The following is a 17,821-nucleotide window of genomic DNA, read 5'->3' on the forward strand; positions in this document are numbered from 1 at the left end:
AGGCTGGCTATCTGTCTGAAGCAGAAGTGTGGTCTGTGCCTTGAAACAGCAAAATACCCAGCAGAGAGGAGCATTAACCCAGGACAGCTAGCCTCAATATGTCCTGCAGACGAGGACTTTTTTTCTGCCCAAGTGTATCATCTACTCTTGCCCTGTCCCCATTGAATCTCTTCCTGTTTTCTTTGTAATAACTACTTTTCTAAGTTACCAGGGTTTGGAAGATTTCTGTGTTAATAATTCCTTCCTGCTACAGTTATCTGCTAACATACATAAACTATTCCAGAATAAAGACAACTTACCTTTTCCACAGTATACATCCATTCCAAATATAAGTTGCACCTCTTAAAGTCACAGTTCAGAAATGCTTCATTTCAAGAAATTATTACATGAATGAGCTACATCATCAGAAATGATTGCATAATTGGTCAGCTGATACATACAGATGTGTGGGAGTTTTTCTTTCCCAAAATTAAGTTTATCCTGCTCAAAGTTTTATTAATTGCACTTGGAGTAACACTATAAAGTTGTTTTATGGTGTAGACCACTCCACACTTATTAAAACTGAGCATTCTGACTTCTACTTTAAACCTTCCACATAAGACATACCCAGTCCTAACCAGATGAGTTCTCTCTCCAACTACCTTTCAACAAAAAACAAATAAGCCCTAATAAGGAATTAATGATTGGTGTGTCATACATTAAGAGACCCATTAGACATCATTGTTGACCAAATACAATATACATGTCATTTTACAATAGCAGTTTGACTTCCTAAAACTAATTTATTTAAACTAAACAAATATGTTTAAAAAAATGGAACTTTCAAAATCTTTAGGGAGCAGATTCACTCTGTTGGTGATCTTCATGTAACACTGATCTTTCTATTCTGTGTTTTCAGGATATTATTAACTCAGTGGTAGCAGCAGTATTTATGATAGTTGTATCTGTGTTGGCACTGATTCCAGAAACCACAATATATACAGTCCTTGGAGGGGTAAGTGGAGGTTCTTTCCAGTTTCTCCCTTCAGGTTTGATCAGAATTCAAATTTACTTGAAAAATAGATAGAGGAATAGAAAACTAGATTGTTTTCATCCTTGAGGCTCCTATCCCAGTACACAGTACCTTTAGTGGCTTAATGTTTTTGTGCATGAACACATGCCCTGATTAATGTGAAGGAATATGGTTTCACACTAAATTTGAAGTTAACTAAATAAAGAGGTTCCTCTGTATTTCTCACAGATATATAGGGTTCGACTAAATGGAGGACCTACAGTTTAGGAATGAGTTACAATACTAAGCTCTCAGAAACCTGATATCAAGCAAAAATAACAAATGGAGGATGAATTTCATAGCTATCCCTTTTCAAGAAAATGATACATCCCGCTTGTTAAGGAAAGACACACAGTTCTGAGCTCAATTATTTCTTGTCCAGATCCTGCTACAGATGGAATAAACATGTGTCATGTAAGGGAATGGGTGGTAGGAAGACTTGTAACAAAAGGATTATTTTGAACACTGCTTGAAGAAAAGCTAATCAGTTTAATTTGGAAGGCAAGCCAAAACAAACCAAGAGTCAAGTAATTTAGTTACAGTTTCATCTGATATTCTTCTGAGATTTCTTAGAGGGGGTTCAAAATCATGACTTTTCTAGGTTCCAATTTAGAGAAGTGAATTAGAAAGTTCTTCTTAAATAAATCTCCCTCCAACTTCCTTATCTTTTCTTAGTGTGGGCCACTTGGGAGAAGTGGACACATATGTCAGAATCCAGTCCATGCAGTCAGAGCTATGGTTTTTTTCAGTAGTCATGCATAGATGTGAGAATTGGACCATTAAGTAGGCTGAGTGCCAAAGAACTGATGCTTTCAAACTGTGGTGCTGGAGAAGACTCTCGAAAATCCCTTGGACTGCAAGGAGATCAAACCAGTCAATCCTAAAGGAAATCAACCCTGAATACTCATTGGAAGGACTGATACTGAAGCTGAATCTCCAATACTTTGGCCACCTGATGTGACAAGCCGTCTCACTAGAAAAGACCCTAATACTGGGAAAGATTGAAGGCAGGAGAGGAAAGTGATAACAAAGGATAAGATGGTTGGATGGCATCACCGACTCAATGGACATGAGTTTGAACAAACTCCAGGAGATGGTGAAGGACAGGGAAGCCTGGAGTGTTGCAGTCCATGGCATTCCAAAGAGTCAGACACGACTTAATGACTAAACCACCACAAAGGCTTTTCCACTTCACTAGGCCCAAAGCAATTTGATGAGGGATGAGAATTACCCTAGAAATGAGATAGTGCCGTAACAGCAATTTCTCCTAGTTATCTTTAAAGATTATTTTATCCCTCAACTAGGGAGAAAGAAGGAGGAAGCACAGAATTTACTTTCATTTCCTCATTAATTCATTGATTCATTCTTTAAGTGTACTTTGGTAGGTGCTGACAAAGTATAGAGCCATAAACCACAAGTGGCTGAGCACTGGAAATGTGGTTGATCTGAACTGAGATGAGCTGTACATGTAAAATATACATTGGATTTCAAAGACTTACTACTCCCCTCAAAGAATGTAGAATATTTCACTTATAATTTTATTATATTATTGATATGTTGAAATTATATTATTTTGAATATATCAGGCTGCTGCTGCTAAGTCACATCAGTTGTGTTTGACTCTGTGCGACCCCATAGACAACAGCCCACCAGGCTCCTCTGTCCCTGGGATTCTCCAGGCAAGAATACTGGAGTGGGTTGCCATTTCCTTCTCCTATATCAGGCTAAATAAAGTATATTATTAAAATTAATTTCACTTGTGGTTTTTTTTTTTTTTTTTACTTTTTAGTGTGGAAATTAGAAATTTCCAGATCAATTATGTGGTTTACATTGGTAACTCGTATTTCTTTTGGATGTCCCCAGACTTGAATGTGACCCCTATCCTCAAGTTGCTTAAAGCCTAATACAGGAGACAAAAGTGCAAACAGCTGTATTTAAGTTGTTAGTGGAGTACTATGAAGCACAAGAAAAAGGAAGCAACTTCCTCTCTCTGGCAGGCTTCCCAGGTGGCTTAGTGATAAAGAATACACCTGCCAGTGCAGGAGACTCGAGTTCCATCCTTGGGTCAGGAAGATCCCCTGGAGAAGGAAATGGCAACTCATTCCATTATTCCTCCCTGGAAAATTCCATAGACAGAAGAGCCCAGTGGGTTACAGTCCATGGGGTCGCAAGAGTCAGCCGTGACATAGCAACTAAACAACAACAACAGGACCTCTCTCTGGAATCATAGTTTGCCAGGAATAAAGGGGAAGAAAGGCAGATGCTTACTGGTGGAGGAACCAGCAGCATGCTAGTAGCAGAGTCATGAAAGCATCTATAGTAAGTGTTGGGTTGGCCAAATGGTTGGTTCAGGTTTTCCTGTGACACCTTATGGAAGAACCCGAATGACTCTTTTGGGCAACCAAATACTTAGCGTGGTCAGAACCTAGGAAGCTGTGTTTGAAATTCAGGATGGGAAAGGGACAGAGTCTGAAGCCAGACCTCCTGGGCAGTTGGATGGAGCTGGTGATAGCACTGACATCCCTTTCTCCAGCCCGGGTGCCAGTTCTCAAATAGGCATCAGAGAACCTAAAGACCATGTTCCAGTTAATTCCTTTTACTCAGTTTTTCCTGAGGCTTATTTAGAATCTCACCCCTTATGTGGATGTGGCCCAGCCTTGGAGAGGTCACTTTGGATCATCTCATCACTCTAGTTCTCCAAAGTGCTTATCACAGCTTAAATCTTGAGCTGATGTTAACCCTGACATTTTCCTCTGGTACAGTTTGCAATAGAAAAATGGAACAGTTGAACACTGGGTATAGAAATGTTGATTAGTAACTAAATCTTATCAGTAGGGCTTTAAACAGTAATATCGGGGAGCAAGAGATCCAGACAAGTATTTGCGTCAGAGCCCACACCACTTCAGTATTGGTTTCTGCTCACTTAAATGATCTTTCCCTTTCTCTAGGAAGGTACTGGTTAAACTTGAGAATGCAAATAAAATAATCTCTGAAATCTCTTCCCATTCTAGGATTAGATGACAGCATAGGGAACCCTAGCAGGAGAGGAAGCTGGCAGGCAGACCACTTAGAAACCTGTGAGACCGTGGCCACAAGCAGTGACCCTGTGTCTTTGTTTCAGGTGTTTGGACTCGCGGCTTCGGTGTTCTCTATTGCTGATGGGGCACTTATTTACCGGAAACTGCTGCTTAATCCAGGCGGTCCTTATCAGAAAACTGATGCTCATGACAAACTATGAGTTTTGTAAGTTTATATTCTTTTTAGTCGATGCTAAGTATTAAACATATCTCTTTTTCTAACACATACTTTCTGCAGTTCTCATTTTGATCTCAATATGGGAGCTGGAAGAAGAGATTTAGGAACTGCGCCCCGCGCTCACTGGCACTGTAACTTCCAAGGAAGCGCTGGGAATCCGGATCCCTTTTCCTACTCCTGGGCCCAAGGGGTTGGGGGGCAGGAGGAAGAAAGAGAAAGCGCCCGGACAGCCCGAGATGGTCCCCAGAGCCCACTCCCCTCGGCTGGCTGGCAAGACGGAGGTGGCGGCATTGCGGGGATCTCGAGTTCCCCGGCGTCACATCCCGGTGGCTAAGAGGGTGCCTGGGGGGCTGGGTTTATCCGCGAGGAGCGACAGCTGCGTGCGCCCGCGAGGGAGAGGCGGACCGCAGCCGTTGGGGCGAGACGCTAGTTCCCAGGGGAGGGCTGGCCGCCGCCGTGCAAGGTTCAGAGCTGCAGGGCCCGTCAGACACCACCAGGCCCAGGGGTCCACCATGGATGCTCAAAAGCTCAACCCACCTTCGAAGGGCTTGAAATCCCGGGCGACTCTCTCGCGCTCTGTACACATCGCAGAGGGGCCGCATCCCGAGCGCTCGGGTCGATCCACACTCTCCGAGCACGGCGTCAGCGCAGCGCCCTCAGCATCCTTACTCAAGCAGCCTGCGACCCTCAGCCAAGAAGAGAAGGAGGCCATCCAAAAGCGTGCTGAGGGCCGGGCCAAAGTCCCGCCCAAATTCAGGGACAGCATCAAGCGTTTCTTCTTCTCGCCCACAGGAGCCTTGAAAATCATTAGGCTGGTGAGCAGAGAGAGCTGGTGACCAGCTGGGCGGATGCAAGGGTGGAGGCAGGCCGACTTCGGCCCCTGGGAGTGAGTGATTCCCAGGGGTGCGCCCCCTCGGGGAAGCGTCCCTAATTCCCTTTGCCAGTCTTCACCTTTCTTCCCCCTCTCCCCTGACTCCTTCCACGCAATCAACCCTTGCTACTAAATTTGGCACGCTACCCACCCACCCCTAATCCCTCACTTATATTTCTCAGGTTTTCCCTCACAAAGGGAATTAGGGAAGCAATGAAGATAATAGCAGGAAAGTGTAAGTTAGCAAACAAAAGTAATAGAATTGACCAATAAAACTGATAAGCCACTGGTCCGTATAACAGGAAAAAAGGGGGTGGGGTGGGGGAGGACATATATTTAAAGTTAGAAACCAGAAAGGGAAAATACTGCGAACGCGGAAGGATTTACAGGATACTGTAAACTGAAAGGATTCACAAGTTACTTTGCGAAACAAATATGAATAATTGGGTCAAAGAGTTGATTTTCTAGGAAAATATAAGTTACCAAAACTGATCCCAGAATAGAGACAAATCAAAACAGACCAATATAAGCACAGAGAGGAAAATGAGAGTATCTTTCAAAAATGTATCAGGCCCAGAAGATTGAGGGCAAGAGAAGGGGGTGACAGAGGATGAGCTGGTTGGATGGCATCACCAACTCAACGGACATGAGTTTGAGCAAACCCCAGGAGATAGTGAAGGACAGAGAAGCCTGGTGTGCTGCACTTCATGGGGTTGCAAAGAATAAGACAGGACTTAGCAACTGAAAAACAACAATCAGGCCTAGACTTTTTCGCAGGTTAACCCTTTCAAACCTTCATAGGATGCAATTCTGATACTATTCAATAAAGTCAGTGTAACATTGATCTCAGACCTAAATCACTGCAGATGGTGACTGCAGACATGAAATTAAAAGACTCTTACTCCTTGGAAGAAAAGTTATGACCAACCTAGATAGTATATTCAAAAGCAGAGACATTACTTTGCCGACTAAGGTCCATCTAGTCAAGGCTATGGTTTTTCCTGTGGTCATGTATGGATGTGAGAGTTGGACTGTGAAGAAGGCTGAGCGCTGAAGAATTGATGCTTTTGAACTGTGGTGTTGGAGAAGACCCTTGAGAGTCCCTTAGACTGCAAGGAGATCCAACCAGTCCATTCTGAAGGAGATCAACCCTGGGATTTCTTTGGAAGGAATGATGCTAAAGCTGAAGCTCCAGTACTTTGGCCACCTCCTGCAAAGAGCTGACTCATTGGAAAAGACTCTGATGCTGGGAGGGATTGGGGGCAGGAGGAGAAGGGGACAACCGAGAATGAGATGGCTCGATGAATGTGAGTCTGAATGAACTCCAGGAGATGGTGATGGACAGGGGGGCCTGGCGTGCTGCGATTCATGGGGTTGCAAAGAGTCGGACATGACTGAGCAACTGAACTGAACTGAACTGAACACTGATCTCAAACCTGACCAAGTTCAGAAAAAGAATAGAAATCTCACTAGTATCAAACCAACAATATTAGCATGTTAACAGGAAACATTCATTGGTACTTCTAAAAAACACATCATGAAGAAGAAACATAAGGATGATTCGATATTAGGACTCTGTTAGACAAATCTACCATAAGTAAAAGGAGAAAAAATTAAGACACTCTATCAAAGAGGATATAGAACACATCTGACAAAATTCAACATTCATCTCTGATTGCAAAAAAAAGTGAGCAAGGGAAGAAGAGAGAAAGACCAGTTAACTAGGAATATATAGATATTTCACTGACATTATAAAATAAACCCCAAAATCAGTATCATGAAGTATTCCCATTAAAATGAGGGAAATATTCCCATTAAAAACAAAGAAGATGCCCGCTATCAGTGCTGTTATTCAGTGTTTTGCTGGAAACACTAGTCATCACAATCAGACAGGGAAAAGGAATAAGTAAGACTATTTGAAAAGGCAAAATATATTATTTCTTACAGCTGATCTGGTCAAAGATGGAAAAATAAAATCGACTGGAAAACATGCTAGAACACAATAATTTCTACTAACTCAGTAGAAATGAGCAAACAAGCACTTAGAAGAAAATATTTCTCTTTACAACAACAATCAAGATGGTAAAATATCTAAGATTAAATGAAATAAATTTGAAAGTCCTATACAAAGAAAGCTTTAAAACTCTATTGAGAGATATTTTAAAAACCACTAAAACAACTGGAGAGACATACTTTGTTCTTGAAGGGTCAGACTAAATTTTGTAATCTTTCCATATTATAAGTTAAAGGAAATTCCAGTTAAAATACCAACAGGCTTAGTTCGGGGAACTTGATCAAGACAAGAATAAGAAACACAAACAACCTGAGAATGAGTAATGAAAGGGGGTCCAAGTCAGACAAAAATACAACATGAAATAAGACACGTGTCTTATTAGAGTGTCTTAACTGCTTGTAATTTCAAAAGTACTAGAAAAGAAGTCAGCAACTCAATAGAGGAAAAGAGTTTCAAAATCAAGTACATATGAGAATTTAGTATATGATAAAGTTGGATTTCAGATCAGTGGTGTTTCCCAACAAATGATGTTGGGATAATTAGCAGGTGTTCGGAAAGAAAGAAAAGTGGGACTTTAATCTCACTCTTTCTATCAAAATCAATATGTATTTACTTCACTTGGCCTGTATATACACAGTTCTTTCTGGCATGAAATATACACAGTTAACAGTGATTACTTTTAAGGAGATAAACTAGGGTTAGGACAAGGGAGGAGAAAGAAGCTTCTGTACTGTGTGCATTTTTTATTTGTGTGTATTATTTCTTTAAAAACAAAAGGAATTTTAAAACTAACATGTATATGCCAAACAATACAGTCCATTGCAATATAATCAGATTTGCATTCTGGCCATTTATGGTTTTGTTCTGTTTTTTTTTTTTTTTAATAGCCTATTTGCATTAAAACAAATCCTGTTTGTTTGTTTACCACAGGGCCTTCTCATAGGGGCATTCATTTTTTTCATCATTGCCGAAGCCCCAGAGTCCTACATAGCAATCACCATTCTGGAAACCTGCATCGTTGTTTTTTTCATTCTAATATATATGCTAACCCTTCACCACTTGATGACTTATTTACATTGGCCCTTACTTGTAAGTGTTCCTTTTCATAATTTGCATATAAACTTTGCCCTCGGCCCCAGGGTAAAGGCTCTCCTTGACTGATCACAATAGAAGGATCTCTTTGGACAAGCACATAACTGAGCTGGGACAGTGTTGCCCTAATCCCAGAGAAGAAGCTAGCCTAAGTCCAGGAGGATTCCTGGAACCCCTGTGTGTATAGAACAACCAGTACACACACCTGCTTCCATCTGGTGATGGCCCTGAACATGTGGTACCTTTCAGCTGGTCCTAAAGAAAGTAAAGTTTTTACTCAGTATATTCAGCAATATCCCTTTCTCCTCTCCGTTCATGCTCAGTCATGTCGGACTCTTTGCAACCCCCAGGACTATAGCCCACCAGGCTCCTCCGGCAAGAATACTGGAGTGAGTTGCCATTTCTTCCTCCAGGGGATCTTCCCAACCCAGGGATTGAACCCGCGTGTCTCTTGCATTGGCAATCTCATTCTTTACCACTGTGCCACCTGGGAAGCCCATATTCAGTAATATATTGCTTTATGAAATAGCACATGCTTGTCCTGCTTTTCAAACAGTGCCCTCTCTAACAAATTTCAAACATCTCTCCTAAAAGCATGTTTCTACAACATGGCAAAGTTTAGGAAACTGTCATGTGTGCCCTGAAAGATTGCAAGAGTCAACTTTTTCATGTGTGCGAAGGGTCCGTCTTCCCAAAGGAGCGCCATATGGTGGGGAATTCAGGAAGAGACATTGCATAGCCTTCTTCAATAGTTTTTTCCCCCAAATCTCATCATTTTTACCAGCTGAGAAATTTCCGAAGCTAATTCCTGAGGTCTCAGAAAAATAGTATTTATTTCGGAGCCTGAGGCTGTGCATCCTCACAGACTAGAGACGTAGCATGGTTTTGGTCCAGACACAGACATGGACCCAGTTCCTGGTGCTGCCACATTCCTAGCTGTGAAAACTTTAGCCTCAAGTTTCCCCATCTAGGAGATTAAAGGAAGGAAAAGATGATGATAGGAACTGTCTAACAGGGTTCCTGTAACTTTAAAGGTGGTTAAAGCAAAAATCACAAAAGGCTTGCCACAAAACTAAACATTCGCTACAAAGTGTCCGTGGACCCCAGGAGGCAGTCGGGTGGCTTTTACCCTTTTATCCTCTGCACCTTGAACCATCCTAACTCAGAATGAACTCACACCTCTTCCACATTCCACTTTCTTAAGGTGCCTTTTTCTAACCACAAAGTAGGATTGGTTGTGTTGACTTAAAAAAATTGCACAACTTGTGAGTTGTGAGTTAAATTTTATTTGGGGCCAAATAAGGGCTGCAGCTTGGGAGACAGCATCTCAGGTAGCTCTGAAAAACTGCTCCAAAGAGGCAGGAGGGAAGGTCATGTGACTCTGGTGAAGGGGAAGTACATGCCATCAAGCACGTATTTTTCCAGACAGTTTCTATTAGTCTCATGACGCTTTTGCTAGTCCTGAGGAAGTCATCACTGTGAAGGATTTTAGTGCTTTTCCAGATACGAAGAGGAACAAGAATTGGACTCGTATAATCAGCTCCTGAAAATATCTATCTGAAGAGCAGTCCTGCCAGTTTTTCCCTGAGTATAGAGTGCCTCGTCTCTGCTCTCCACCCTGAACTCCTTTCAGGAGGTGTTGAAAATCAGCAGCTGCATGATTTAATCCTTGTAGAGGCCGACAGCAAGTGCTGATTTGTAGCTGATGGTTGCTATTAAATTGAAACTCAAAGTACTTTCTTCGAGTATCTGAGGGATTTTCTAAAAAGGCCGCTGAGCTCTCTCTGTCCAACAGAGTGCTGAGCAGCAGGAAGCAGAACAAGCAAACTATGAGCAGCTTTAATTGGACGCATGGAAAAGCCTCTCAGTTATGGAGAGCTATAACCATGGAGAGGTTTCTGAGGGGAAACGAAAATCTCTGTCCATGGAATTTTCAAGAAGGGAAGGTAAAGTAACGGTTTTTGAGTACATTCCACGTACCAGGTACCTCTTCAAACAGATTGCCTTATTTCATCCTCACAACAACCCAGTGAGCTTGCGATCACCACCCCGCCCCCCACCCCCCACCTCCACTATCGCTTAACGGATGAGAAAATTAGATTAAAGAGACCATTAATAAGACCATTACCCATGGTCATATGTAGGCACGTGGAAACTCAGATTTGAGCCCAGGTCTGTCTGACTCTAAAGCCCAGACTCTTTCCAGGCTTTATACCCTTATTGCCTTGTCATGTTTTCTCTCAACCCTGTTTCCTATGTCTTCGCCCTCCTCACATTTTCTAAATTTTATCTTCTCTGAAGATAGAAAGAACTCAGTTCTCTCATGGTTCCTTAAGATGTGGAGCAAACCATGAACTGATTATTCTGGGGTGGGGGCAGGGTACAAATTTTGGGGGGGTCGGCAAATGAGGGCTCCACAGCACCGAGGTCAGCAGCTGTGGTCAAGGAGGACTAGAGCCCTCTTAGGAAAATAGTCCACAGCCATAATGCTGGAGAGAGCCTCAAGGCCCTGTGCTTTGATGGATGGTCCAAGGCAGGTGTCCAGTAAGAGTCTCAGGGAGAGGCAGGAGCAGGGTCTCCTCAGCATGAAAAGGAAGGTCTCATGAGAGGAGCTGTTCCCACAGTCGTGGGCAGCTCAGGCCAGCCTGTGTAGGGTTGCAGGCCTTCACTCAACCCTGGTAAAGCCAGGCCCCCTTTTGCTACTTCACTCCTTAGAGGAGAACTTTCTCTTTTCTTTGGATAGCTATGGGACCCCAGAGTGTGATGCAGAGCCCCCAGGGGGTGGGCCAGGCCCAGCTCTCCTCACCCTACCTGTGTTGGAATCACTGTCTTCTCTGTTAGATTTCATTATCAACTTTACCCACCCTCGTCCAGTGTCATCTATCAGTATACCCAAGAAAAGTATGAATTATAATCACTGTCTTCTAAATAGTCCATATTTTAACACTTCTATTTCTGCTTTATTGACTATGCCAAAGCTTTTGACTGTGTGGATCACAATAAACTGTGGAAAATTCTGAAAAAATGGGAATATCAGACCAACTGACCTGCCTCTTGAGAAATCTGTATGCAGGTCAGAACTGGACATGGAACAACAGACTGGTTCCAAATAGGAAAAGGAGTACGTCAAGGCTGTATATTGTCACCCTGCTTATTTAACTTCTATGCAGAGTACATCATGAGAAATGCTGGGCTGGATGAAGCACAAGCTGGACTCAAGATTTCCAGGTGAAATATCAATAAGCTCAGATATGCAGATGACACCACCCTTATGGCAGAAAGTGAAGAAGAACTAAAGAGCCTCTTGATGAGAGGGAAAGAGGACAGAGAAAAAGTTGGCTTAAAGCTCAACATTCAGAAAACTAAGATCATGGCATCCGGTCCCATCACTTCATGGCAATTAGATAGGGAAACAGTGGCAGACTTTATTTTTCTGGGCTTCAAAATCACTGCAAATGGTGATTGCAGCCATGAAATTAAAAGACGCTTACTCCTTAGAAGGAAAGTTATGACCAACCTAGACAGCATTTTAAAAAGCAGAGACATTACTTTGTCAACAAAGGTCCGTCTAGTCAAGGCTATGGTTTTTCCAATAGTCATGTATGGATGTGAGAGTTGGACTATAAAGAAAGCTGACTGCCAAAGAATTGATGCTTTTGAACTGTGGTATTGGAGAAGACTCTTGAGAGTCCCTTGGACAGCAAAGAGATCCAACCAGTCCATCCTAAAGGAGATCAGTCCTGTGTGTTCATTGGCAGGACTGATGTCGAAGCTGAAACTCCAATACTTTGGCTACCTGAAGAGCTGACTCATTTGAAAAGACCCTGATGCTGGGAAAGATTGAGGGCAGGAGGAGAATGGGACGACAGAGGATGAGATGGTTGGATGGCATCACTGACTCAATGAACATGGGTTTGGGTGAACTCCGGGAGTTGGTGATGGACAGGGGGGCCTGGTGTGCTGTGATTCATGGGGTTGCAAAGAGTCAGACATGACTGAATGAACTGAACTGAATTGAACTAACACTTCTACACTGTAAAAAATATATATATTTCCTGACACAGTCAGAGAAACTGAATTCTGGTCAAGTTGATTTTTTTTTCCAATAGAAAACAATTTAGAAAAAAACATAATGAAACATATGTACTTAAAACTCCATCAAAGGGATGATTCCAAAACTCTCAGCAATATCTTTATATTTATAAGTAAAAGGTATCCATTTTAGAATGTCCCCTTCAAATTAATGGAAAACAATTGTGGTCTGATTAGGTTCTGCCATGTGTCTGGAGAACTCCAAGGCACAAACCAGTGAAAGCTGTTGTTAGTCAAATACCATGTACTGTTTATTGCATATACATTCTTGTTAACAAATACCACATTTCGTGACACAAATTGTAAAATGTTTGATTTCTTCCTAATATTCACTGATTAAAAAAAAATAATAACTGTTCATCATCAAAGCATCTTTTTTCCCAGTTTTAATTTGACACAATTTTGTTATCTCTGGGAACAGTTTGGGCACTTTATGGAAAAATAATAGTCAAGTCACAAACCTATCATTTCATTAGAGGCAACTGTTTGAGTCAATAAGGTAATTTAGTCAAAGAGAGAAAGAAAAAGATGATGAGTAAAGATGGCATTTATGGGGAAACTAGAAGTGCTTTTGCACGTGGTAAGATTCAGCTGCAGTTTTACTTCATCTGAGAAGACATGCCTTTCTCTCTGTCAAACATAAGGCCAACTTAGAGGGTCTGTGTCTAAGGCAAAAGGGAGTGGGGTTAGTCAGGAGAAGGCCCTTGGAGTGAGGAGGATCATAGCCACTTACTGGCTGAGCAACCCCAGGCAAGTCGCTTACCCATCAGTAAACTGGGGATGATAAGCCTTTATTGTGAGAATCAAATGAGATCACATATGAACACCCTGGCACAGGATGCAACATATAGCAAGTGCTCGAGAGATGTGAGCTATGATAGAAATGTTCCATACAAAGCAAGCACTACCGCCAAGAGACAGTTCGGGACAGCACTTCCCAGCAAGAGTCCAAAAGTCCAATGAGGAGATGGAATTCTGATGAGACAGTCAATGATTGATTAGAGAGATCAAGGCTGCATTTATTATTATTATTATTATTATTATTAATGCACCTTCATCCAAATTCTCAATGATGGAGACAACAGTTAATTATTATTTTTAAAAGTTCACACTCTGCTTCAATGTCCCTGTTCACATCTTTGAATATCTTGGTTTACACAATCTTCAGGTGCTATGCTTCCTGCAAAGTTGCAAACCATTGTACCTGCCCCACTGTGGGCAGGCCTGCACCAGTGTGCCCCCACCAGTGTTGCCTCTCATGTGCCCAGATAGCAAACATTAGTGCCTTTCTAAGAAGCAAGTCCCATTCCACAATAGGGCTCTTTGCTCACCAATCTCAACAGGAAGAACACCTGGAGTTCACGGAATGTTTACTCTCTCTGCACATTTATGGGCAGATTATCAGGAATCTGCACTTTGATGCATTCCCACTACCAACTAGATGCCAGGTACCTCATCTGATGCTTTCAGATTCATTATGCCATTTAATCCTCAGATGAAGTCAATGAATCCCAATCATTATCCCCATATTCACCATGAGCCTGTTGGGGGGACTTCCCTGGCAGCTCAATGTTTAAGATTCCATACTTCCATTGCTGGGGGCATGGGTTGGATCACTAGTCAGGGAACTAAGATCCGACATGCAGCATAGCTAAAAAAGAAAATGAGCCAGTTGGCACAGAGGGCAATAAAACATGCCCCAGATCATACATCTAGTACTTGGTAGGCCAAAAGAGTTGATCAACAAAAAACACCCTCACCTTGCTTGTCCCATGCCACTTTGACCCTCCATTACTCATTCCACAGAAAATGCCAAAGATAGGTGCTACACTTCCAACCTAGGGGGACAGGTCATTTCCTCCTCCTTTGGGTGTCCGTGATGGAGGGCAATAGTGAGTTGAGTCCTGATTCGACTCCTTGGCAGATATTCAATCATAGGCAATTTAATGATCTTCTCTAAGCCTCTGTTACATGGGTATTTGTGAGGGTTAAATGAGATAATGACAGGAAAATGCTCAGCACACCATGGAGCTCCACTTAGACCCAATATGATTAGACAGCAGAGCTCCAGTACTGACATCCAAAAAGAAGGACACAAATAGCCTATAGATGTCTAGACAAATCAATTCTGGCCAAGTTTTAGGAAAGAGAGAAAGTCAATTTCACTCCAGAATACCAGGTCAGCTCCTCAGATGGGTTCCTGTCTTCTTGGGATGTGTGATCCTACAGAATAAATATGATCCACCTTCCAAAGTTTCAGTTCTAGTGATCTGCAGATTTGGGAGAGGAATTAAATCAGTCAAATGTTAATTTAAATTTTTATTTTTATATTAAAACAAATGTATTATGGAATAGAATGCAAAATTTACATTAAGTTAAAATACAAAACTTCAATAAGATTGTATTTATGGCGGGTCAGTCTGGGTCAGGCCCTCAGACCTCTGGGTTTTTTTTCTTGTCCATTTCCCTATGCACTTTAAAAAACCTGATGGAAAAATTGTTATAAAACAGTATTTTTTAATGAAGTTAAACCCCTTTCTGTTGACAGTCCTATCCAGGACCTTATAATCACATAAATTCACATCTCTGGAAGATAAAAGAATTATGCTGCCAAGGGGTCGTTCCTGTTAATATTAATAAAAGGGAAAGTTTTTAAAAGGCATTCATCCTTAGATATGTAACTGACTAAAGACTTTATGAAGTGACATTTTCATGTAAACCTGACAATTTCCAATTCTGTGTTGCAGGATCTTATCAACAGTTTCATTACTGCAGTGTTCCTTGTAATAGTTGCCATCTTGGCAATACAAGAAAAGGAAAGAAGGCATTTGTTCTATATTGGAGGGGTAAGTAGAAGCCTTCACAACTCCATTTAAGATCAGTATTTCAAGATTCTTTGAAAAGGGAAACTAGCAGACCATCATTATTACATTTACAGAACACCCCCCACCAACCACCCCTGCTCTTTCTTGTGCTGACTTCTTCAGAGACTTGTAGTTGCACAAGCTCATGAAAATCTTCATTCTAATACTCATTCTCCAAATAAGTACAAAAACAAGTCTATGGAAACTTTTCTGAAAATCATACACACTACTTTTTTAAACGTTGCCAAAACGTATTCCAAAAAAATGATTGTAGAGAAAAAAAAAAGTGCATTGCCAAAGTGAGCAAGGAAGACATTCCCACACTAGGCTAGGCATCTTCTGTCTTAATCTTTACAACTCTCATTTTTACAGATAAGGGAATGGAGGCTAAATACCTTACCCTGGGTGGCAAGGCTGGGACAAATCCTCATCTATGAAGAGCACAAGAAACGGCAGATTAAATGCCTGGAAGATAGGGGGTGGGGAATAGGGTGGTGAGACTTTGACTCAAGAAGTTAAGTGATGGGAATAGAAATTAATCCAGAAACCAAAAACAAACAAAAAAACAAACAAACAAACTGTAAGTTCTTCAAATTCATCCTATGATCTGTGAATATTTGTCAATCCCATTAGACTGTGCCAGGTCTGAGCTCAGTGTTGGGGACTGAGTCCCTTCCAACTTAGGGAGCTCAAGATTAGTTACAATAAGACCTACCTAGGAAAAATTCATGAAAGCAGCCAGGGATTAAGTGACCACAAAGAGAAACTGGCAAGCTACAGTCTGTGGGGTCACAGAATTAGACACGATTTATGCGTTTCCCAAGTGGTGCATGTGGTAAAGAACCTGCTTGCCAATGCAGGAGATGTAAGAGATGAGGGTTCCACCCCTGGGTTGGGAAGATCCCCTTAAGGAGCGCATGGCAACCCGCTCCAGTATTCTTGCCTGGAGAATCTCATGGACTGAGGAGCCTGGTAGGCTACAGAATTGGACAGGACTGAATCAACTTAGCAACCCAGAAACACAAAGAGAAACATACAAGGCAGACAGGAACTGAGGAGTACTTGGAATCTTTGGTGTTATAGGCCATGATCCCTATCTGTTAACTCAGCCATCACACCTTCTCAGGAGTTCCCACCCCCAGGTCTCCATCAATATTTACCTGGATGGTTGGAACCACCCCACCCCCACCCCAATCCCCTCAACACATACACTGGTCTCCCTGCCTCCAGCGCTGGTCACTCTCCATTCATCATGGGACAAATGGGCTTCCTGAATCTGGAACCTCCCCTCCTCTCTTGATGAAGTCCCAGATCCTGCACCTCCCCAGCCTCAACTCTGCCCCCTCCCTCACCAGCTCCACAGGTCTCAGCCACACCAGATGGAGACCCCAGTTGGGTACCTAATTCTCTTCCTCCCAGTTTGTCTCTTTGGAAACAACTACCTGCCCTTTCAAACATAGCCCAAGAGTCCTGTCCATCCAGGGGCCTTCTCAGGACTCCACCGCCACTTGGAGCCCTTAGGATCAGTGCCCTTTTCTCCTCCTAGGGCCTCAGGCCTTGGGCAAGGTCATCCCTGGTGGTAAAGCCCATGTCCAAAAATCCTTTTTCTGGTAATGCCCCAATGGGCTTGCAGCCAAGTGGGCAGACACCAAAGAGGTAGTGGAGGGTCAGTGGGGGACAGGGGGCCACCCACAGGCCCCTCCCCACACTCTCCCACACCCCAGGATAAGGAACACAGGTTTCTGCGGAGCTGCAAAATAACCCCATCTTTCCTTCCTGCGTCTGGTCTTGTGTCTGCCAGGCCCTGTGTCTCACAGCAGCAACCGTGTGTGTCATTGATGCGACTCTGGTCACCAAGACGATGAGGAATAACTTGAAAAAAGCCCTGGGAATCAAAATGGAAACCAGTGGACCCTTGGCCCCGGAACCCACCCCACCCACAAGGACACCCACAAGGGGAGGCCCAAACGCACCTACAAGGGCAACTGTGAAGCAACGCAGCCGGTGGCAGCCACCCTCAAAAGCAACCTCGCAGGAGGAACCCTCGGGGACGCCTATGAAAAAAACCCCGCCAACTCCTTCCTCTGGCGGCTCTCGCCGCTGAGCTCTCACGCTGTCACCCATTTCCGCCCGCATGTGATCATAAAATCGGGACTGCTAAACCGGTAATATTTCTGCTTGTTCTTGCCGCCTTGCGTAAAAGTCGCGTTGCGTTTGCCGGCGTAAACTTACTGCCGTGGGCCGCCTCCAGAGGCCTCGCGAGGTCGAAGTTGCGAAGGGAGTTCAGCGCGGCAGCTGAACCACCACCACCACCTGCGCCGGAGTCGGGGCGGCGGCTTCCGCGCAAGGGGTGGGCGGCCCGGAGATGGAGATGCGCGCGGTGCTCCTGGCGGGGCGCGCCCGCCGGAGGGCGGGGGCCGGGGGCCCGGGGCGGGTAGAGGGGACTCGCGTGGGGAGGCCAGGCGCGCGCCAGGAGGGCGCCAGGCGTTGGCTTTTCGCTCCTCCTTCCTGGCAGTTGGCTGAGCGCGGCCTTTAAGTAGGTCGGTGGGCATCTGGCTCGCGCAAAGGCCGAGCCTGGCCAG

The 17,821-nt window shown here is 43.4% G+C and overlaps 2 protein-coding genes and 1 long non-coding RNA gene across 5 annotated transcripts in view; 2 read left to right on the forward strand and 1 right to left on the reverse strand.

Moving 5' to 3' along the window:
- CKLF (chemokine like factor) overlaps positions 1–4,354 on the forward strand; it is a 19,823-nt gene extending 15,469 nt beyond the window's left edge. For all 3 annotated transcript variants that reach the window (XM_015100463.4, XM_060398373.1, XM_060398372.1), the window contains 2 exons: positions 899–994; positions 4,173–4,354. In XM_015100463.4, the coding sequence (XP_014955949.1) occupies positions 899–994; positions 4,173–4,289 (213 nt within the window). In that variant the 3' untranslated portion in view covers positions 4,290–4,354. The remainder of the gene's footprint in view (positions 1–898; positions 995–4,172) is intronic.
- Positions 4,355–4,377: 23 nt separating this feature from the next.
- On the forward strand, positions 4,378–17,408 carry LOC101104172 (uncharacterized). Its single transcript, XM_042231754.2, has 4 exons — positions 4,378–5,121; positions 8,122–8,280; positions 15,123–15,221; positions 17,041–17,408. Exons 1-4 carry the CDS (start codon positions 4,543–4,545, stop codon positions 17,341–17,343), a joined length of 1,140 nt encoding a protein of 379 aa, XP_042087688.1. The 5' UTR covers positions 4,378–4,542; the 3' UTR covers positions 17,344–17,408.
- On the reverse strand, positions 12,605–17,582 carry LOC121816493 (uncharacterized). The gene is made up of 3 exons (XR_006056121.2): positions 17,472–17,582; positions 15,640–15,704; positions 12,605–14,645 (listed from the first exon to the last, which is right to left on the reverse strand). It is a non-coding gene; the product is annotated as an uncharacterized LOC121816493 (long non-coding RNA).
- Positions 17,583–17,821: the final 239 nt, after the last annotated feature.

This window comes from Ovis aries, chromosome 14, assembly GCF_016772045.2.
Source record: "Ovis aries strain OAR_USU_Benz2616 breed Rambouillet chromosome 14, ARS-UI_Ramb_v3.0, whole genome shotgun sequence".
Classification (NCBI taxonomy): domain Eukaryota; kingdom Metazoa; phylum Chordata; class Mammalia; order Artiodactyla; family Bovidae; genus Ovis; species Ovis aries.

What these genes read in the sequence shown, in the direction of transcription:
- LOC101104172 (XM_042231754.2), top strand. Translation starts at nt 4,543, where the DNA reads ATGGTCCCCAGAGCCCACTCCCCTCGGCTGGCTGGCAAGACGGAGGTG. An exon ending in ATTTACATTGGCCCTTACTT is followed by an intron (nt 8,281 to 15,122) that starts GTAAGTGTTCCT and finishes TCTGTGTTGCAG; the next exon opens with GATCTTATCAACAGTTTCAT. An exon ending in ATTTGTTCTATATTGGAGGG is followed by an intron (nt 15,222 to 17,040) that starts GTAAGTAGAAGC and finishes TGTGTCTGCCAG; the next exon opens with GCCCTGTGTCTCACAGCAGC.